At 44.0% G+C, this 24,022-nt stretch overlaps 1 protein-coding gene across 5 annotated transcripts in view; it reads right to left on the reverse strand.

Annotated features, from left to right (window-relative positions):
• COL16A1 (collagen type XVI alpha 1 chain) overlaps positions 1–13,804 on the reverse strand; it is a 150,924-nt gene extending 137,120 nt beyond the window's left edge. For all 5 annotated transcript variants that reach the window (XM_069971325.1, XM_069971322.1, XM_069971323.1 and 2 more), the window contains exons 1-2: positions 13,669–13,804; positions 9,083–9,197 (exon numbers count right to left, since the gene is read on the reverse strand). In XM_069971325.1, coding sequence (XP_069827426.1) covers positions 9,083–9,161 — 79 coding nt within the window. In that variant the 5' untranslated portion in view covers positions 9,162–9,197; positions 13,669–13,804. The remainder of the gene's footprint in view (positions 1–9,082; positions 9,198–13,668) is intronic.
• Between the last annotated feature and the right edge of the window lie 10,218 nt (positions 13,805–24,022).

Here is a 24,022-nt window from a genome sequence, read left to right on the forward strand (position 1 = left end):
TACCAGGCTGCTGTCGTTTGGTTTTTAACCCGGCTGGTTATAAAAATAGGGGGGACCCTATGCGTTTTTTTTTATTATTTATTTATTTAAAAAATGTATTGCATCCCCCTTAACCCCTTGGGGGCCAGACTGATGTCAGACTGCACCCATCCCAGCAAGGAAGGGGTTAAGTGACCCCCCTTCCTTGCTGGGAGGGGTGCAGTGCAGGGGAGGGGGTGGGGAGAGCTCTATACTCACCCCGATGTGTCCTCTTCGCTGGTCCGCAGCACAATGAAGTCACAGTGCTGCGGACCGGCTCATTATATGTGCGCTGAGCCGATCAGCCAATCAGCTGAGCGCACATATAATTCTAAATGCTTCTTCTAATAATGCTATTGTGATAACATAATTAGAAGAAACATTTGATGTTTTAATTACAGTAAAGTGATGATTAGTACAGAATGCTCTATTGCCGGCAATATGAATTAACGGCTTACTGGAGCTTCCTGTACTAATTAATATTTAATTAATAAAACACATTTTCGTTGAAATAAAATCAGTTTCGTTGTTCAATAATTTAATTTAAATGAATCCATCATTGTGCAATTAAATATACTGTCAAAAATAAATAAATATATAAATATACATTTATTTATATATATACTTATTTTAACAGTATGTTTAATTGCAAAATGATGGAATCGTTTAAATTAAATTATTGAAAAATGAAAGGGACTTTATTACAACGAAAATGTGTTTTATTAATTCAATATATTAAACATGAGAGGCATCGGCATCGGCATACTGCAGAGGATCGCAAACCCCGGTAATAGCGATTCATGTAAACTGTTTCCCTGCTTTCCCAGATGCATCCAGAGGTGTTTGCATCACTTTCTTAAGATTTTATTTGTTATTTTTAGTTGAACCAGATTTCCAAGTAAATGACCGTATGTTTTCAGCCGCATGTCTATTTTTTCCCACGGCCGTAGTTTCATCCGCACATTTACAGCCGCATAAAAAATACAGCTGCACAGTTACATAGTGTGAACCTAGCCTAAATCTGTATATAGGAATAGTACCCTGTGGCTATGACATCAGGGCTATAATTCAGCTTCAGTGCTTTATAGTATTATATGTTGATAGTACAAACCAAAAAACTATGCAGATATGAGCCATTAATGCTAAGGTTGGAACATAGAGAAGACTCACAGCACTCACCGATGGGAGATTTATTTTCACATCAAGTGAGAGTTTTCTCTATGTACCATTGGCATTGGTCCACATGCACTACCTCACACGGAGAGCCGACATCAAGCTCAGTAATGTATGTGGATGGTTACCTGGCCTTGGTTTTTCCCTTGTCATTACATTGACTTATAGGGCCACTTAATATGGTGGTTTTGGTGGTTTCCTTACAGGAGCCACCCCTCGGCTGGGTCCTTCCCGGAGGGATATCTGGCTAGTCCTGTGTTTCGAGACTCTTTGATGAGGCTCCACAGGCTCTACTTTTGCATATTCATGTTTCCCAGGGTGCAATGCACCTAGGACTTAACTGCTTTGAGCACTTTCACAAGCAGCTGGCGGTGTTGTTGTTTGGCTGGTCTCCCTGAGATCAGCGATCTGTTTCTTTTATGGCTCTACTAGGCATTGCTTCCATCTAGCCAAAATCCTGCTCCACACTGATGAGGGGCAACACCCCGAAACAGCTGTCTGTGGATGGTTAACTGGCCTTGGTTTTTCCCTTGTCATTACATTGACTTATAGGGCCACTTAATATGGTGGTTTTGGTGGTTTCCTTACAGGAGCCACCCCTTGGCTGGGTCCTTCCTGGAGGGATATCTGGCTAGTCCTGTGTTTCGAGACTCTTTGATGAGGCTCCACGGGCTCTACTTTTGCATATTCAATACTGTAGATGACCGATCTCACCAAGTGGCCAAATGTTCTATCATAATGTTTTCTCTCAACATTTCTTGCCTTTGGTAAGGAGAAAACCAAACAATAGAGAAGAATAACCATGTAAATCACTGTATAAGGCCATGTTCACATGGAGTAAGACACTGGCCGTTCTGCGACCTGGCCGGGTCACGGAACAACAGGTGTCAGAGAAGATCATCCTGGCCAATACTGCAGTACCAGCTGGATGATCTTTATTTCTAAAGAATTGAGATGCGGGCCAATTCCCAGTTCGCCAATGAACAAAATGGAGCGTGTGGCCAGAGACACACGCTCCATTGTGTGCACTGACATGTCTTCAATGAATAGCGGCTGCAGAAAACTGACACGTCAGTTTTTTGCTGCGCCGCTAGGGATCCATGTGTATACACTCTGGCCGGAACTCCATAGAAGGTAGCTTAAGTAGTAATCATGGACGTTGTTGCAAATAGGCAACAACGGCCGCGATTATTATGTAGCTTACGTAGTGTGAACATAGCCTAAAAATGCAAATGCAAGCATAAGATTGGAGGTCAAAATAGGAGGAGGAGGAAAGAGCACATAACAAAAGGTGGGGAGGGGGGGGATGTACCCAGCGGGGATGTGTAGTAATACAAGTATGTCACCCACACTTCCTAAGTACCAAAAGCAAATAACTGAAGATCAACACAGTCCATACACTCAGCAAAACACAAAGCAGTAGAATAGTATCCCACCATTCTTTACCTGCTAAGGTAACTAATAGAGATGAGCGAACCTCAAGCATGCTCGAGTCGATCCGAACCCGAACTTTCGGCATTTGATTAGCGGTGGCTGCTGAAGTTGGATAAAGCCCTAAAGCTATGTGGAAAACATGGATATAGTCATTGGCTGTATCCATGTTTTCCAGACAACCTTAGAGCTTTATCCAACTTCAGCAGCCCCCGCTAATCAAATGCCGAACGTTCGGGTTCGGATCGACTCGAACCCGAACCCGGTGTGCTCATCTCTAGTAACTAATTGAACTGAGGGCATTGCAGGGCACAACAATAGAAGGGGAGCCCTCTCTAAGGCTGCTGGGTAAACACTGCATTTTTGCAGGCCGTTTAACATATCCGTTTTTAGATGGTGACTTTCAACGTACACAAAAAAACGTGTAGGCAAAAAAAAACAAACATAAAAAAAAACATCTGTTGCATCTTTTTCCTTTTTTTTTTAATGGAAAAATGCATCCCCCCCAAAAAAAACATAACAAAAATAAAACATTTATGTTAAACAAACTGCAAAAAGAAAATGCTGCATTCTCCCTATTCCCTATATTTATCCCCATTCACATCATGGTTAGATGATACGCTTTTGGTGCACCCATAAAAGAAGTGTAGTCTGCTAGTGACTGTGCTCGGCCTGTTTCACAAACGTATTTGTCTTATTCTTGGGACTATAAAGAACACATATGTTCTGGACACAGGCCACACGTAGTTACTAGCCAATAAAAACATGATGTTAATAGAGTCCAAAACAGATCAGACATACTAAGCAATAATAATGTGTTACCTATAGTGGAGTACAGAGTGTGATGAGATGTGAAAAGTGTATATATTGCTGATACTTACTTGTGATCTTGATAGTGGAAGAAAAGAGATGAAGCAATGAATGGTAGTGTGATAACAACAGTAACGGCTGTGATACAATCCTGATGTAACTGCTGCTGTGGTAGATGTTCAAGCACCAGCCCCGGCTAGGGGTGACTTACCGCTCATACTATAAATTTACCGCTCGTGCTATATCACTTAGGAGATACTGAGTTCCAGACTCCCTGACGAAGGAGGCAGTGATTTCTGAAACGCGTAGGAGAATTTCTGACCCTTGATGGCTACAGTAGTGATGTCACCATGGCCGGATTAAAGGGGGGGCACAAGGGGCACGTGCCCCTGGGCCTCCACCACTAGGGGGCCCCCACCAGCCGGTACCCGGGAGTGGAGTTACGGAGCTATTCCAAAACACCACCCGGACACAGCACTGCAATACCTGCTGTCCAGGGAGGTGTAGGGTTAACTGTGTGTTGACAAATCTCCCGCCCGGCAGGCTCCTCAGACTTCCCCCTGATAGAGGCTTCCTGGAAGGTCCCGGACAACACTCTCCTGCTGCGACCCCCTCCTCCCCCCTCCTCCCCTCTGACCTCACTGAGGAGAGGACAGCGTGCCGACCTCAAGTGGTAGGAAACCTGATCTCTCCAGCTGCAGCAGGGAGGTGACGTCACAGAGCCTGCTGGACGATCTGTCACAGCGGCTGCCAGGCTGAAGAAACCAGGAGAGAAGAGAGAAGACCCATCCCCCGCCCAGATCAGGTGAGTATGAGTGCATGGGGTATATATACTATGGGGGACATTACAGCAGGGGTATATACTATGGAGGACATTACAGCAGGGATATATATACCATGGGGGACATTAAAGCAGGTGTATATACCATGGGGGACATTACAGCAGGGGTATATACTATGGAGGACATTACAGCAGGGGTATATACTATGGAGGACATTACAGCAGGGGTATATATACTATGGGGGACATTACAGCAGGGGTATATATACTATGGAGGACATTACAGCAGGGGTATATACTATGGGGGACATTACAGAAGGGGTATATATACTATGGAGGACATAACAGCAGGGGGTATATACTATGTATGGGGACACATATCAGAGCAGGGGGTATATACTATGTTTGGGAACACATATCAGAGCCGGGGGTATATACTATGTATGGGGACATTACAGCAGGGGGCATATACTGTACTATGTATGGGGACACATATCAGAGCAGGGGGTATATACTATGAATGGGGACACATATCAGAGCAGGGGTATATACTATGTATGGGGACACATATTAGAGCAGGGGGCATATACTATGGGGGCACATTCGAGCAGGTGGTATATACTATGGGGGCACATTAGAGCAGGGGGTATATACTATGTATGGGGACACATATCAGAGCAGGGGGCATATACTATGTATGGGGACATTACAGCAGGGAGCATATACTATGGGGGCACAGATCAGAGCAGGGGGTATATACTACGTATGGAGACACATATCAGAACAGGGGTATATACTATGTATGGGGACACATATCAGAGCATGGGCCATATACTATGGAGGCACATTAGAGCAGGGGGTATATACTATGGGGGCACATTAGAGCAGGGGGCATGTACTATGGGTGCACAGCAGGGCGGGACATTATTAATATATGATGGCACAGCAGGGGGCAATATTACTATAGGTGGGCACAACATGAGGACTTTATTACTATACGGAGACACAACAGGAGATATTATTACCATATGTGGTCACAGGGGACATTATTACTATATGGGGGCACAGCAGAGGATCCTACATACAGGGGACAACCCACACACTCATTAAGAAAAAAGGGAAGGAAATTGAAGGAAATGTGCGGAGCCTGAGATGTTTGTCTTGCAGGTTGTGAAGAGAAAAATTGTAGCTGCAAGAAATCATCCTGGTCCAGGCCAGATGGAGAGGAAAAGGAAAGTGACACCTGAGATTAAAGAAGACGTCACCTGTGATTCACTGAATTACATATTTTTTTCAGTTTTTTTTTTTTTTTGTAGAAAACTATTGGGTAGGGGGCCCTGAAGTGAAAAGGGAAATATTGCTCTTTGCCATAATAAACACGAGTTTTACTGTATCAGCTGAAATTGTGGCAAAACTGCATGAGATAATAATTCTGTAGTCTGTGTGCAGCATATGGTATATACTGTATATAGTTTATGTGCAGCATATGGTATATACTGTATATAGTCTGTGTGCAGCATATGGTATATACTGTATATAGCCTGTGTGCAGCATATGGTATATACTGTATATAGGCTGTGTGCAGCATATGGTATATACTGTATATAGTCTGTGTGCAGCATATGGTATATACTGTATATAGTCTGTGTGCAGCATATGGTATATACTGTATATAGCCTGTGTGCAGCATATGGTATATACTGTATATAGTCTGTGTGCAGCATATGGTATATACTGTATATAGTCTGTGTGCAGCATATGGTATATACTGTATATAGCCTGTGTGCAGCATATGGTATATACTGTATATAGTCTGTGTGCAGCATATGATATATAGCCTGTGTGCAGCATATGGTATATACTGTATATAGTCTGTGTGCAGCATATGGTATATACTGTATATAGTCTGTGTGCCACATATGGTATATACTGTATATAGTCAGTGTGCAGCATATGGTATATACTGTATATAGCCTGTGTGCAGCATATGGTATATACTGTATATAGTCTGTGTGCAGCATATGGTATATACTGTATATAGCCTGTGTACAGCATATGGTATATACTGTATATGGTCTGTATGCAGCATATAGTATATACTGTATATAGTCTGTGTGCAGCATATGGTATATACTGTATATAGTCTATGTGCAGCATATGGTATATACTGTATATAGTCTGTGTGCAGCATATGGTATATACTGTATATAGTCTGTGTGCAGCATATGGTATATACTGTATATAGCCTGTGTGCAGCATATGGTATATACTGTATATAGTCTATGTGCCACATATGGTATATACTGTATATAGTCAGTGTGCAGCATATGGTATATACTGTATATAGTCTGTGTGCAGCATATGGTATATACTGTATATAGCCTGTGTGCAGTGTATGAGATATAGTCTGTGTGCAGTGTATGGTATATATCCTATGTATGTCATATGCTGCACACAGGCTATACTGTATATTCCATATCATGGGCTGCACACAGCTGTGTATTTTAATCCTTAGGGTACGTTCACATGTACCATATCCGCTATATATTCTACACAGCTTTTAAGTACTTTCTGGTTGCTCCTTACTGCTTCAGCTAGTGTACATGGTTGGAAACTGAAGATGGGACTTAGACTTGCAAGTCCAGGTTCCTTCAGCGATTCACATCCGCACATTGCTGCTGTGGGGGCTAACACAGGGGGCAAGAGTTCTCGCATTATGCATTATTAACATAAACACAAAGTGGGAACACACCCCGAGTGGGAATACACCCCTCCCCTCTCCTGTCTCTAGGGCCTGGCATCTTCCTCTGGACTGCAGCCTCTAGTAACCACACATGCAGAACAGAGGAGGATGCTGAGCCATACAGACAGGAGTGAGGAGGGGTAGGTTCTAAGTCCGATACAGTAAGTAGCCACCTGTATAGATCGCTGTATGGGTTATATTTGGGAAAAAAATGGGGGGGTCCCCAACAAAATTTTTGCCCAGGGCCTTCACCAACTTTAATCCGGCCCTGGATGTCACTAACAGTACAGCATTCAGGATACAGACTATAAGTCTCCCGCTGAATTGATGGCGAGAACGGTGAGTGGCCCCAGCCGGCGATGACTCCCATGCCCAGTGCTTGCATATCTACCACAGCAGACGATTCACATGTGATCAATATTGCAGCTAACAGTTACATCAGTCACCCCCTTCAGGACGGCGAGATAGGTCTTTTACCATAACTACATAGGACTGTTACATTGTGTAGCGATTCATTATTGTGTTTAGGATTTCTCTCCTTGCAACCATGTACATCCCAGCACGACAGCCAGAGCCGTATTACCAGCTGCTGCCGCCCTAGGCACTAAACCTGAGGACGCCCCATCTGCACTCACCAATCAGCATCAGGATTTTCTAGATTCTGTTCATCATATTGATATCTGATCAGTCTTAGGCCGCGTTCCCACATTTACTGTACGTCATCACATGCAGCCGAAACCAGACCCTCAGGTGGTAACCAATAGGCGTATGGCTAATAATCCGGGTAACAGCACATGACTACTGGGGAAGAAATGGGAGCCCGGTTTCGGCCACATGCATTTCTCTACATGTCGGAATTGCGTTTTTCATGCTTTTTAACTACTTAAAACATTAACAATTTTCGACAATAAATCAATGACTAGAGCCGTCTGCATATTGTCTGACGAAATTCTCACCGCAGGATTGGTAGATTGGTAACTAATAGCTCCAGGTGTCACATTTACCACCGCCACACCAAACCTGACCAATACTGCCATACTGTGACTGAATAACACCGCCATACCAGAACTGAGCAATACCGCCATACTGTGACTGGATAACACCGCCACACCAGACCTGACCAATACCGCCATACTGTGACTGGATAACACTGTCATACCAAACCTGACCAATACTGCCATACTGTGACTGGATAACACTGTCATACCAAACCTGACCAATACTGCCATACTGTGACTGAATAACACCGCCATACCAGACCTGACCAATACCACCATGCTGTGACTGGATAACACCACCATTCCAGACCTGACCAATACCGCTATACTGTGCCTGGATAACATCACCATACCAGACCTGACCAATACCGCCATACTGTGACTGGATAACACCACCATACCAGACCTGAACACCACCGCTATACTGTGACTAGATAACACCGCCATAGCAGACCTGAGCAGTACTGCCTTACTGTGACTGGATAACACCACCATACCAGACCTGAACACCACCGCCATACTGTGACTAGATAACACTGCCATAGCAGACCTGAGCAATACCGCCATACTGTGACTGGATAACACCGCTATAGCAGACCTGACCAATACCGCCATACTTTGACTGGATAACACCGCCATACCAGACCTGACCAATACCTCCATACTGTGACTGGATAACACCGCCATACCAGACCTGACCAATACCATCAAACCAACCCCCCCCCCCCCCCCAAGAAAAGACATCAGATTAACTGATTGGGAGGTGGTAGACTTAAAATAAAAAAGTTGTTTCCTTCCCCCTGCTCCCTGGTGCTGCCCCCCTGCAAGGTGCTGCCCTAGGCAGCGGACCACAGGTGCCTAGTGGTAAATACGGCCCTGACGGCAGCATGCTGTATCCGGTCAGGATTGTATCATGGCGGTCACTGTTGTTTGTTAGCACACTAGCACTGTATCATTCATTGCTTCATCTATTCTCTTCCACTATCGTAAGTATCAGCAATATATAGACTCTTCACATCTCATTGTGCTGCTGTACTATTCACCACTATATGATGCCTTTTTGTTTGCGGGGTTCCACAGTTGTTTTGTGCCGGTGATGCTTATATACACTTTGCAATCATGTGTTACCTGTTTGAGGTAGGATTCCTCCATTGCTGTACAAAATGCAGCAGATCAAGTAAATTGCAGCTGTCCAGAAAATCCCCATCTTGGCGGTCGGTGGATTTGGTTAGGCCAAGCAGATCTGAAATGGGAACAAAGATTTACCACATTACATTTAATAGACACACACTGACATTATATTGTTTCTGGTCAAGCTCATGACTGACCACTATATGAGGTAAGTCGTGTGGTTACCTCCAAGCTCTTTGTGTTGTGTGGTATCGTGTGGTTACTTCCAGGCTCTTTGTGTTGTGTGGTGTCGTGTGGTTACTTCCAGGCTCTTTGTGTCCTGTGGTGTCGTGTGGTTACTTCCAAGCTCTTTGTGTCGTGTGGTGATGTGTGGTTACTTCCAGGCTCTTTGTGTCGTGTGGTGACGTGTGGTTACTTCCAGGCTCTTTGTGTCGTGTGGTGTCGTGTGGTTACTTCGAGGCTCTTTGTGTCGTATGGTGACGTGTGGTTACTTCCAAGCTCTTTGTGTCGTGTGGTGATGTGTGGTTACTTCCAGGCTCTTTGTGTCGTGTGGTGTCGTGTGGTTACTTCCAGGCTCTTTGTGTCGTGTGGTGATGTGTGGTTACTTCCAGGCTCTTTATGTCGTGTGGTGACGTGTGGTTACTTCCAGGCTCTTTATGTCGTGTGGTGACGTGTGGTTACTTCCAGGCTCTTTGTGTCGTGTGGTGACGTGTGGTTACTTCCAGGCTCTTTGTGTCGTGTGGTGTCGTGTGGTTACTTCCAGGCTCTTTGTGTCGTGTGGTGACGTGTGGTTACTTCCAGGCTCTTTGTGTCGTGTGGTTACTTCCAGGCTCTTTGTGTCGTGTGGTTACTTCCAGGCTCTTTATGTCGTGTGGTGACGTGTGGTTACTTCCAGGCTCTTTATGTCATGTGGTGACGTGTGGTTACTTCCAGGCTCTTTGTGTCGTGTGGTGTCGTGTGGTTACTTCCAAGCTCTTTGTGTCGTGTGGTGTCGTGTGGTTACTTCCAGGCTCTTTGTGTCGTGTGGTGACGTGTGGTTACTTCCAGGCTCTTTGTATCGTGTGGTGACGTGTGGTTACTTCCAAGCTCTTTATGTCGTGTGGTGACGTGTAGTTACTTCCAGGCTCTTTATGTCGTGTGGTGACGTGTGGATACTTCCAGGCTCTTTGTGTCGTGTGGTGTCGTGTGGTTACTTCCAGGCTCTTTGTGTCGTGTGGTGACGTGTGGTTACTTCCAGGCTCTTTGTGTCGTGTGGTGACGTGTGGTTACTTCCAGGCTCTTTATGTCGTGTGGTGACGTGTGGATACTTCCAGGCTCTTTGTGTCGTGTGGTGTCGTGTGGATACTTCCAGGCTCTTTGTGTCGTGTGGTGACGTGTGGTTACTTCCAGGCTCTTTGTGTCGTGTGGTGACGTGTGGTTACTTCCAGGCTCTTTGTGTCGTGTGGTGACGTGTGGTTACTTCCAGGCTCTTTGTGTCGTGTGGTGACGTGTGGTTACTTCCAAGCTCTTTGTGTCGTGTAGTGTCGCGTGGTTACTTCCAGGCTCTTTGTGTCGTGTGGTGACGCGTGGTTACTTCCAGGCTCTTTGTGTCGTGTGGTTACTTCCAGGTTCTTTGCAACATACAGTATATTTTATTATAGTTATGTTATTTGGTTTCATCCCTATATACTGTAATGCTTAAAGGGACACTCCTTTGGGGGGATAATTTTTAAATTAACTGGTGTCAAAAAGTTATACAGATCTCTAAAGTACTTTAATTTGAAAAAAAAAAACACCCTTCTAGTACCTATCAGCTTCTGTATGCCTTGAGGGAAGTGGTGTATTCTTTCCAGTCTGACACAGTGCTCTCTGCTGCCGCCTCTGTTTGTGATAGGAACTCTCCATAACAGTGGCATATTCCCATAGGAAATCTCTCCTGCTTTAGACAGTTCTTAACATGGACAGAGGTGGCACCAGAGAGCTCCATGTCAGACTGGAAAGAATACACCAACTCCTGCAGGTCAGGAAGGGGGGGGGGACAAGTTGACCTCTCGCACCAGGGCCCAGGAGACATTAGCTACGCCCCTTGCCTAATGGTCATGTGATCTGGTCCTTCATCCCTCTCTCTCTGCAGGACACTCACAGGTCCTGCTCTTTCAATGTCTTATGATGTTCGGCCCTCACCCTGCACTACAGTGAGCGAGCTGAACATCAGAACACTGGGCCCTCCCCCCTGTCTGGGCCCCTGGAGGTGCTGTGGCCTCGCCACTTGCCCAGGTAAGCCTTGTGCTGACGCCGGCCCTGATTGTATTACGGTGTGTGAACATGGCCTACATGTTGGTCTTATAACATATACATTATGTTTCAGTTACATACTGTAACTTTTTTTCAAATCTATTTTCTTTTTTTTTTTTCTATTGGTATCTTCGGAAACAGGCCGTCACCTTATTGTAAATTAGCTGTCAGACATGTGACCTCAATGTTTAGATTTAGTAATTCTCGCATGTAGCTAAAGGTCAGCCATTTAAATGTTCCAATCAGGTCATTTTGTTCATTTACACTAAGAAATAATAGCTTGTACTATGGCCATGACTTATACTGATCTGTCTGTGTGGCCGGGAGTGTAGCTGTAGATATCTGTCTTTGCACACGCACAATGATAATTGCAGAATTCTTCTCCTGGAAGAACATTACACGTATTCCGCACTGGAAGTGACTCATGAATTACTTTACAGTGCACCTGGGAGAGGAGAACTCCAGTGCGGTATTTTATAATGTGCTCAACTAGACCTGAGGCTATACAGAGGAATGTAGAGGAAATAAATTGGATCAGAATTCCATCTGTAGTCGCTGAATGAGTTCTAGATTTACCGTGTAAGAATACAAGCAGTCAGTGAAAGGGTTAACAGGGCAGTTTTTCAGTGTCACTAGGTGATGAGCCTGTACTGACAGATCTCTCCAGCAGTATCAGCAGGGACATGCAGGTACATACATGCTAGGACCTACAAAATACCCCAGGCCCTGGGCGTATGACCTCTACTCAGAAACATAGGAAAGCCATAATGAGGCAATAGATCAGTTAAAGGGAACTGCATTGCTTCCAGGCTTACAAGTGACTACAATAAGGAGACAAAGAGTTGTGACTTTAGGAGGAGTGAATTCACCTACATGAGATAACACGTAGCGTGAAATCTATATACTTGAAAGGAAAAGGCTTCTAAAAGCCTTTATGTTATTTATATATATATATGTGTATATATATTTATATATATATATATATATATATACATACATATATATATATACACACACGCTTCGAAAGGCGTAAAGCTTCTAAAAGCCTTTACGTTTTATATATATATATATATATATATATATATGTATATTGGGTAAATATAAATATATATTTATATATATTTTATACATAAATATATATATATATATATATATATATATATATATATATATATATATATATATTTTTTTTTTTTTTTTTAATGTGTAAGTCACATGCCTCATTTACATCACATTTTCAGGGCACATCACCAGTATTTGCCGGGATACCACGTCACACCTGGACCTATAGATTCCTGGTATACCGTAATTTTTATGCAGAATGTAGGTAAAGTAAGTATTTGCCTTATACTACTGACGTTCCCATGTGTATATGAGTTATACAGGTTGCACATTGGTTATCATACTGTAACCGTCATTGCGGCAATATACTTTTCCTACCACAAATTGACATAGTAATAAGCTGATAATGTTCATATTAACACAAGCCCCCTCCTAATCCAATGATCTTAGGCTTTGTTTTATATGCAGCCATTGAGATGTTTCCTTAGAAGAAAGATCATTTATATCTCTTAGGTTGTCATTTTTATATGCTGGGAATTCCGACAGTTTATAGAACTGTAGAAATATAAGGTGAAGAAGAAGCAAAAAAGACTCCAGCAATGTGGAATATTACATAGCCTGAGTTTACCTCCTCCCCTATTACTTGGAGAAATCCAACAAACTGTAGAAGTTTACGGTTTTCCTAAAAATTCATTGCGTTGGCAGGTCTGATGTAATGGTTTTAGCAGAGTCTGTTTCCATAGGAAGATCTCCAGAGACAGGCACATGGAAAGTTTACTTTGCAGGGATTTGCTATACTAATTAGCATTACCTCTTTGATGGAAACAGAATGCTGTCTGCCTGAGCAAACTCTTATAGAAAACCAAGAGGAGAGAAAAGAGGACTGCACCTTATAGAAAACCAAGACATTCTGTATAACTGTAGCGTAAACCATGTAAAAATCAGTACACACATTGTATTACATAGGAGTGTCTGCAAAAACATTGAGGAATGCATGGAAATTGGAAACCATTGGCAATAACCACTGTGTAGTAGTCGTGTTATTATGCATGGCCATATATACATAGATACTGGAAGGGCTGCTGGGTCAGAATATGTGCTACTCCAGAGAGTTACCAAGTGATGCATTGTGTCTGAGGTCTTGAGGTTTAACATCTACAATCAAGTCAGAAGATGCTGCCAAGTGTGAGTGCGGACACTGCCCTCTCCATCTACTAGTAAAGACGCCACACATCATTCATACTCACCCTCCTGTGGGGCTGATCTTCCTCAGATATAGGATTTTGGATCCATTTTGCAAAAAAAGTTTGAAGCTGAGCAGTATATCCCCCTCTGTGCTGAAACTTCCCTGAGACTCAGTCTTCCCTTCCCCTCCTGTCTCCTCCTCTTTTCTCCAACTTATTTTCCTCCCCTCTTCTTCTTAACTCTCATCCCCCTCCTCATCCCACTATCTTTCAATCTGTCCATCTGGCTCTCTCAGTTTGCTTTTATCTCTCATTCTTTCTCTAGTAGTCCTTCACTTATACCAGTGTGTTCTCTGCCTCCAAGGATGACATACTGAGAGAACGATTTCTCTTTTAAGCATAAACTCTGGGGAGGAGAGAAGCAAATGTGATAACAATAACTGAACAACTTACTGAAAACCATGGGAAATAATTGTAACAGTATTGGGCATGAAGTAGCTAATGTATAACATGTGTCAATTGCCAATAATATGGTCCTTAGGGTCCTATTACACAGAGCGGTTATCATTAAAAAATTTGCTATAATGATCAAAAATGAACGATTATTTGTCCGTACAATCAAATAATCAACGATCAAACGATGAACGAAAAATTGATCATTTTTGTCTTTCAACATGTTGGAAAATTATTGTTGGTAGTCCACCGATCGTTCGCATATGTGTTCGTGTAAGAAGCCATTCGCAAATAAAACATGTTGTGTGGGTTGTCCTGAGGAATCATTAGCGAGAAACGCAAAAAGGATTGCTCAAAACAATAATCGGTGAATAAAAGGAAAAATTGGCAGCACATCTATGACTCTGTTCACACTGCAGGTTTCACGCTGCTTGTGGCTTAAGTATAGACAAAAAAATAGAAGGTGCAACAGCAACCCACAGGCGCAGGGGACCACCGTACATACTCCTTGCAGAGCAGGTGTTTATCGCGTGCAGTAGCGGATTATAATAGGTCCGTTTCGGGCGGTAGCCCGGGGCCCTGAGCTCCTGGGGGGCCCATAGCCACCCAAAAAGACTTATACTTTCAGTGGTGTGTTGTCTCCTGGCTACAGGTCTGCCATGATTTGCAAAAAAAAATGGTATGTGGCAGCTTTTTTACCACATTTTTGCACAAATCAGGGCATCATGACATTATCTATCCTGTACTATGATGACCACACTAGTGCTGCCATAGTTCCATTGGGGTTGGGGGGCCCAGGCCTGGTGAACAGCCCGGGGCCTATGGTAAGGTTAATCGGCCCCTGCTCGTGTGTACACTGGCAGGAGTATATACGGCAAGTTCTTGCGCCTCTGTTGAATGTGGGGGTTGTGGCTACCTCCTGTTGGCTTGCACTTTACCCATGTCCCAAGGGTGCTATAAAAAGAGATCAATTGGCTCCTATCTGCCCAGTTGTAGGCTTATTCAGCTCAGGAGAGGCCATTGCTAGTGTGAAAATGCTAGAGTAGGGACCATGTCTCTGAGGACATCTTAACGTTGGTGACATGGTACACTCTGGTTGATTAAATAGTTTGCTAAGATCCTCCCTTTTTAATATCTACAGAGCAGGTGTTTATCTTGTGTACACTGGGAGGAGTATATACGGTAAGCCCTTGCACCTTTGCGTTGCTGTTGCACCTTCTGCAGCATGCAACCTGCAGTGTCAACAGATTTATAGATGTGCTTCCAATTTTTCCTTTTTTTCTGTTGAATGTGGGGTGTGTGGCTACCTCCTGTTGGCTTGCACTCCACACATGTCCCAAGGGTGCTATAAAAAGAGATCATTTGGCTCCTATCTGCCCAGTTGCAGGCATATTCAGCCCAGGAGAGGCGATTGCTAGTGTGAAAATGCTAGAGTAGGGACCATGTCTCTGAGGACATCTTAAAGTTGGTGACATGGTGAACTCTATTTAATCAAATAGTTTGCTAAGATCCTCACTTTTTAATATCTACACAGCAGGTGTTTACCGTGTGTACGCTGGGAGGAGTATATACGGTAAGCCCTTGCACCTGTGGGTTGCTGTTGCACCTTCTGTTTTTCTTTGTCAATATTCGGTGAATATACTGTAATAACTGCAGACTCGTTCGCTATAGCGAATTACTATAACGATAGTTCTAGCGAATCTTTAAACGATAATCACTTCGTGTAATACAGCCCTTACCACGCGCTTATAATTATATCACTCCTAGGTAATTCTAATACTGATATGGATATGTAATGTTGCCATGCAGTGGCTGCTACTAGGTCTACTGCGTTGATCCTAAGGGTCCCATTAGACAAAGCAATTTTTAATGATAAACGAATAATGAAACAAGGTTGTTCATCGTTAACCTGAAATCGTTCACCATATTACACAGAACAATAATCGCTAGTTATGATCATTTACTCCATCTGATCCCAGCAAAAGGAGGAACGATGTGGAATTACACTGAACGATTAGTAAACAAATGTTAAATTACAGCGAACAATTAACAATGATTTTGGGGGCAGATGTGGTCAGATCTTGGGGCAGATCTTGTGATACATCGATCAGTCGCTCCTTAAGCAAATTTGAATGGCCGTTTTTTTTTCTCAACAAACCATTTGCGTTTAGATGAAGGGATGAATCGTTTGAAAGAACACACAACAGGTAAAAATCGTTGAAAATCCGTTTACACGAAAAGATATAGGAGCGATCGAGACACGATCAACGATGATTTGTGAACATGCTAAAAAAAGACCACAACCACCGATTTATCGCTTGTTGTTTGATCTTTAGGAGTGTTTACAAGGGCAGATTATCGCTACGATTTGGTCGTTGTTTCGAATTTATTATCGATAATTGTCCAGTGTAAACGGGACATAAATCAGTCATCAACGACACACAATAGATTTTTTTTCATCGTTGCCTGCTATTATACTGGACAATTTTCATTTAAATTAGAAAAATTTTACGATTTTCAGGCAGCCGGGGCTGCGGGCTGGCGGCTGGAGTGAGTATATACTTTACCTGATCCCGGCTCCGGCTTGCTGAAGACACCGGGAACCGCTGAAGCAAGCTGGAGCCGGGATCAGGTAAAGTATATGCTCCGGCGGCCGGGGGGTTAACGGGGCGGGCTGGGGACAACCTCTCAGCAGGGATGTACATCCCTACTGCGATTTTGTCTGCCATTGAAAGAATAGGGCCGGGATCCGCAGCGAGTTTTGCTGCAAATACGCAGCGAGAGGACACGCTGCGGATCCGGCAAGTGGGTTTGTACCCTTAAGGGGAAGTCCAGCGCATTCTAAAATCCTGCACCCGGCAGGGGCAGAGGAGGCATTGATCACAAGTACGGATTGTACTCAATTATAGATTATAAGCCCTCGCGGGAAGGGATCTCTCTCCTCATGTACCAGTCTGCCATTTACCTTCATGTAATGTGTTTTTGATCTTGTAATGTTCCTATTTGTTACTCCCTATCGCTTGTATAGCACTCTGGAATTAGGAGCACTTTATAAGTAAATAAATAATAATAATAATAATAATCATAAAAAACAATTGTATTTCACCTACAATGACATTGGGAGAGCAAAGCCTTAGGCTATGTTCACACACCATCAAAATGATGGCTGTTTTTAATGGACAACTATCATTCAACGGCAAATAACAAACGTTATATCATAATGAGGGCCGTTATTTGTATAAATGTTATTTGCCCTTAAATGATGGCTGCCCAATAAAAACATGTGTGACCATAGACACATTAGGGGAGATTTATCTAACTGGTGTAAAGTAGAATTGTCTCAGTTGCCCCTGGTAATCAATCAGATTCCACCTTTCATTCCTCACAGATTCTTTGAATGGAAGGTGGAATCTGATTGGTTGCTAGGGGCAACTGAACCAATTCTACTTCACACTAGTTTGATAAATCTCCCCCATAGAAAACATATACTGTCTTCATACCACTTCCTCATATCAAGAACGTAATGAAATAGACAGATTAGCATTAGTCTTCAAAGTGACTATATACCTTAAATAGATGGGACGTTAAAATGATAAACATGCCTTTTATTTCGGGAAACAATAGCTGTTCACAATAGCCGTACCTTACATTGTAGTCAAAGGTTAATTGAATTGTGGGCACACCCAACGGTGCCCGCAATGCAATAGCAGCTGCAAATTCCCATTGAAAACCTCTCCTGCTCTGGACAGTTCCTGACATAGACAGAGGTGGCAGCAGAGAGCACTGTGTCAGACTGGAAAGAATACACCACTTCCTGCAGAGCATACACCAGTTCATAAGTATGGGAAGACTTGAGATTTTTAAATAGAAGTAAATTACAAATTTATATAATTTTCTGAAACCAGTTGATTTGAAAGAAAAAGATTTTCTGGCATAATAGAGGCCAAAAGAAGACACGTTGTGTTAATGGGAAACTATGGGTACACCTAATGTAAGCCATGTGAGCTTTTTACAACACATAATAAAATTTCACCTTTATATTCTCTCCAGCAGACGTACAAACAGAAAGTCTTCTAGGCCAGGCGACAAGGTAGTGGTGTTGCCAGTCATGTGACTTTGTCCAAATAAATCACTATAAAGAAAAGTACCCATTACTGAAAAGTCCACTGGAATGCGTCATCCCGTCTAGTGAAGAAATAAAAACAGAAAAATGTTCTAATTGACTTAACATAGCTCCCTCACATGAATTGTTATGTCAGGGATCATTGTTATGTCAGGGATCATGTTAACATAAAGTATACACTCTGGCCGGGATCCCTATCGGCGCCGCAAGAAAACCCTGTCAGAAAGCCCTGTCAGTTTACACAATGGAGCGTGCGGCTCCGGCCGCATGTTCCATTGTGAGCAGCGGGGAATTCGGACATCCAAATTCAGCGGGGGTAAATATCATCCGGCCGGTACTGCAGTACAGGCCAGGATGATCTCTTCTGACACCGGTCGTTCCATGACCCGGCCGGGTCATAGAACGGCCAGTCACTTATGCCATGTGAACATCGCCTAAGCCCTTTTTCACGTATAACAACGGCCGTTCTGTGACCCGGCTGGCCCGGTGTTACTGAAGATTATACTGCAGTAGCGGCCGGATGATCTTCATGCTGAATTCACCGCTGCACACAACGAAGTGTGCGGCCGCTATTCAATGAATAGTGGCCGCAGAAAACTGACATTTCAGTTTTTCGTGCGGCCGAATGGAATCCCGGCCGGAGCATATACTATGTGTATACGCTCTGGCCGGGATCCAGTTCATTCGAATACAACTTATGTTTCGTATAAATCATGGCTGTTGTTGCAAATTGCAACAACGGCCGTGATTTATGCAAAACATACGTTGTGTGAGCATAGCTTAACAAATCAAAACAAACAGAATTGCACAACCAGTCTCAACAAATGAGAACTTAAAGGGAATCTGTCAGTTGTAATCAGGGCCGTTTCGAGGATCCCTGCCGCCCCTCACTGCCCCCCCCCCCAGAGCGAGCCTAATAGAAATCGCACCCCCCTCCCCTCCCCTAGCCACCCCCACCCCCCGTAGCACCAAGCCTAATAGAAATCCCCAATCTCTCTCAAGCCCCCCACCCGACGCTCCGATTCGACCGCGGCCCCCGCCGACACTCACCGCAGGCTGGATGGAGATGCTGGCTGACGGCGGGATACAGCGGTGAGCGTTGGCGGCGGGACAGAATAGCTGGATGCTGGCTGACGGCGCGGGACCCCGGCGGGGGACAGCGGTGAGCGTTGGCGGTGGGACAGGACGGCTGCGGCAGGACAGGCAAGCGGCTGCAGGGCTGCTGTCTGCCGCCCTCTACAGGAACGCAGAATCTGCCGCCTAAGGCGGAATACTCATTCCCCCTCATAGCAGAAGAGGCCCTGGTTGTAATTCACGTTCCAATCTACAGATACTTTTAGATAGCTGTTAGATAGCTGTTGTAGAAAAATTATTTTATGAAGAGTCAAAGAGTCTTTCCGAAGTTCCTGAAAAGCTGCAAGCTGAAATCCCTGAAATCCCTAAAATCGCTTTATTAACACCTGGAAGCTGAGTCCCAAGAACCAACACTCAGAACTTAAAGAGATTGTACCATCAGGTACATTGACTTTAAGTGTTGCATATGAATAGAACGGCGCGGGGAGGCCGGTGCCATAGTCCTTTTTTTGAACTGCAGCCCAGTTCCCGCACAGGTCTATCCCCTCTGTGACGCGACTCCATTAGAATCCATTAGGCCGGCTCGCCTCCAGTGCTTAAGCCTGGAGCGAGTTCAGTATTAGACCGGCGCCATGCACAGGAATTGGGCCGCAATTCAATTCATATGCAACAATTTAAGCTTACGTACCTGATGGTGCATTTGCTTTAAGTGTGAAAGAGGCTTGTTGAGCTGCAGCATGCATGCCTCCTCCCTTCCCTCACCTCTCACATGACAGAGCTCAGTGCTGGAGGCTGAGCACAGTACTGAGTAGCTTAAGAAGGTGAAATGTCTTGCCTCTGCTACAGGCAAAACTTTCTTATGTACTGCTACAAGAGAGGTAACAATTGTTTATCCCCTTTTTTTATTGTTTACAATGTATAAATTATACCTTAAAAGGATATATCAGGATTGTTTCCAAAGCAGGGCCGGTATCAGCACCCGGCTTACCTGGGCAAGTGCCTGGGCCCCCAGCCGCCCTAGGGGCCCAGTCCTGCCAGGGCTGCCTTTTTTCTCACTCAGACTGGCTGGTAGGTAGGGAACATTCCCCTTCCTGCCCGGCCAGCCAGCGTCTCTTCCGTGCTGTAGATCAGCCTGATCTGCACTCCCTGCACCTTTCTGCCCTGGCCCAGACCTGATTAGAGGAGGCCAGACCTGATTAGAGGAGGCCAGACCAGCAGAGCAGCTCCAGGGCCAGGAGATTGTGAGTGTACTAAGGGGAAGGGGGTGGGGGTGTGGGGGGGGTGCATGTAACTCTCTAATTGCTGCAAAAATATAACTCCAATCATGAACTGCTAGCAAGACATGATGGGAGTTATGCTTTGATAACAACTGAAAAGTCACTTGTTGGGAAACAGTGATTTGTGGGACAGTATATTTAGTGTGGTGTTCTCTGACTTTCTAGTTGCTAAAAAACTACAACTCCCACCATGCATTGCTGGCAGTGCATAATGGGAGTTGTAGTTTGGCAACGGCTGGAAAGCCACTTATTGGGAAACAAAGTTTATTTAGTGCAGTGTTCTCCATGTGACTACAACTTTCATCATCCACTACTTGCAAGACATGATGGGAGTTGTAGTTTGGCAACAGCTCTCAAGCTACTGGTTGGGAAACACTGATTTATGGGGGCGATGGCACAACTTATCTAGGGGGGCAGTGGCACAGTTTATCGGGGGCAGTGGCACAGTGGCACCTACAGGGGAGGGGCACAAAGGAGGCTTAACTACTGATACGCACACTAAGAGGGGGCACAGTTACAGTTAGGGGTAAAGGGAGGGGGCACAACTAACGATGGGATCCCTTCTACAAAATAAGGCATAAAGAAAGGACATAGCTTTAGGGGCACCAAGAGGGTCCTGTTACTGTTGGGAGCTTTTATAGAGGAAGGTGTTGAAGTGCCTAAGATGTTTGTGTGGCAGAGGGGGGCATCTATAAGAGGGCTACACAAGAGGGGGGCCTACTGTTCTTCTGTCGCCACATGATTTGCTCCACAAAAGGGCCCACTGAGGCTTTGTTGCCCAAGGGCCCACAAAACCCTGGTGCCGTCCCTGTTCCAGAGCATACCTTTATAGTATACTCTGGATTTAAGCACTTTACAGACTGAGGCTGGGTTCACACTACGTATATTTCAGTCAGTATTGTGGTCCTCATATTGCAACCAAAACCAGGAGTGGATTGAAAACACAGAAAGGATCTGTTCACACAATGTTGAAATTGAGTGGATGGCCGCCATATAACAGTAAATAACTGCCATTATTTCAATACAACAGCCGTTGTTTTAAAATAACAGCAAATATTTGCCATTAAATGGCGGCCATCCACTCAATTTCAACATTGTGTGAACAGAGCCTTTCTGTGTTTTTAATCCACTCCTGGTTTGGGTTGCAATATGAGGACCACAATACTGACTGAAATATACGTAGTGTGAACCCAGCCTGAAGCAGTGACCTCTGGATTTAAAAAATGAAAAACAAAATGTTACTAGTGTTATTCATTGCGTGGGCTACGGCACAGCAGGTTATGGCAAACGCTGCATTGTCTATGACAGATACAGCTGTGTTCGCCTTCTCCTGCATGCCGTTTCTGTTCATTCCAACTTGTCTTCCACAAGCAAACGTTTCTGATGTAACAACTATTTGTTGATACCAAAAAGTTGTTGAGTGCAATGTGTCTCGGCCAACTGACAACTTTTCACCTTCATGCAAATACCAAACAACCTCTGGCAAAAATTCTGGAATCACCACACTTAGAGGAGGTTGACCCAGCTCTTTATTCTGCAGCACATGCATACATTGCATATATGTCACCCACTACACAATGAGCATTCTGACTATGTTCAGAATTCTCTGCATTCTTGGCGGATTTCACACTGATTTCTATTAATGTCTGAGAACATCAAGCTATAGGTTTGTAAAAGTTAACTACTTAGCTCCCAACACATGCTTACCTGCCTGGGTTCCTCGGACGCACTCCTAACTTCTTCAGGTCCCAGCACACTGACAGTCCTCCCAGCCAATCACTGCTCTGTCCCGCCATAGCCAATAATTGGCTGAGTGGGTCATCACTGAGCAGAGACCTAGAGGAGCATGCAGGAGCGCACCAGTGGAACGTGGACAGGTAAGTATGGTGTCGGGAGCTAAGTTGTAAATTTAGTCTAAGGCACCATACATTCTCAAAGCAGCATTTAAATGCTTAACAGCTTGCTATGTGTGCGGCTTGGTTATTTTTGTGAAAAAGCATGAACCAACAAATAAGAAGGGCATGAATCCACAGGAGCGGAATTAAATAGAACTCTACCGAGGAAACGGAATCAAAACGGAGTCAACTTTTCTGTTCTATCCACCCATTAATTCTGAAAAAAAAAAAGAAAAATAAATGAACACTCCTGGAAACACACAAAAACACCAAAGACAAAAAGAGCCATTCACACCTAAAGTCAAAAACGCCAGGAACAAGAAAAACACCACAAAAAACTCTTTTTTTGTGTGATGGTTTCATTTTTTATCTATTCTTGATCTGGAAACATATCTATTAAATAAAGTAATTTCCTATCTATTCTTGATCTGGAAACATATCTATTAAATAAAGCTATTTCCTTCCATTTGTTTGAGAGCTACAAGGTTCAGCTATTAAACATTGTTTTGTGTCATATTTGTGATTTGTGTAGAAAGTAAAAAGCTCAGCGATCCTCTAAGTCTGCTGCTGACCACATGTTTGGCAGATCTTTTACCTACACATGTGACTTTTAGCATTAGGGCTCACTGTCCTTACCCCCACCCCCTCCCCATTTTCCAGTAGCAACTATTGACATTAAAGACTGTTAGGTGGTTGAATTGGCTGCCATTGCCTGAGGTGCCTCACTGTTGCAGCCAATGGTTGGCTAAGTAGGTATTTCCTATGTGTTGGGCTGTATAGCAGAAAAATATGGGCAGCAGGATGAACTCTATTGGAACAGCTCTGGTGCCGTGCAATACGCTGGTATTTTTGTCTCATAGATTTCAATGGTCCTAAGTGTACAGAAGCCATATTTGAAAAAAGGCAACAAAAATTTCTGAAGACTGTGACCTTTCATGATGCACTAATGAGGCGGCTCTTGGCAGCACCATTACTGTTACTTCGAGATGAGCTGTAAAACATTTTATTCATGAGATAACCATTATTTTTGTGGGAATTTTTTTCTTTAGCAGTTGGGGGGGGGGGGGGGGGGGGGGGGGCTGCTTTTAACTATTTTCATGTCTGTAGTGGGTCTGTATTTTGCCTTTGCGGTAAGCTGTTGCATTTTTGAGTTTTTTGTGTGTTTGGAATTTCAGCCATAGCAACGTGCTCCTGCCTAGTGTGAATGGTGTTCTAGGACAGCTGACCAAATTTGTCTTTTTTTCTGTGTTCCAGATGGGGGAAGTGGCTTCCTCTACTTGGTCGTGCACTCTATCCATCCCACCCAGGTGGTGTAATTACTTTTGCAGGTATAGGCTATGTTCACACTACGTAAAATAACAGCCGTTGTCCGTGCTACAAAACTACGGCCGTTGTTTTGAGGTTCCCCGAAATTAAACAACAGCCGTAGTTTCACGACTAGCCCATTCGAAAGTAATTCTACGGCCGTAGTTTTGGTCGTAAAAGTCCGGCCAGTGAAAACAACGGCCGTTATTTTACGTAGTGTGAACATAGCCATAAGATGGATCTTGCATGCCCAGAGCATAGGCGTATTACATGCCATGGAGATGCCAGAG

Source organism: Dendropsophus ebraccatus, chromosome 5 (assembly GCF_027789765.1).
Source record: "Dendropsophus ebraccatus isolate aDenEbr1 chromosome 5, aDenEbr1.pat, whole genome shotgun sequence".
Taxonomy (NCBI): Eukaryota; Metazoa; Chordata; class Amphibia; order Anura; family Hylidae; genus Dendropsophus; species Dendropsophus ebraccatus.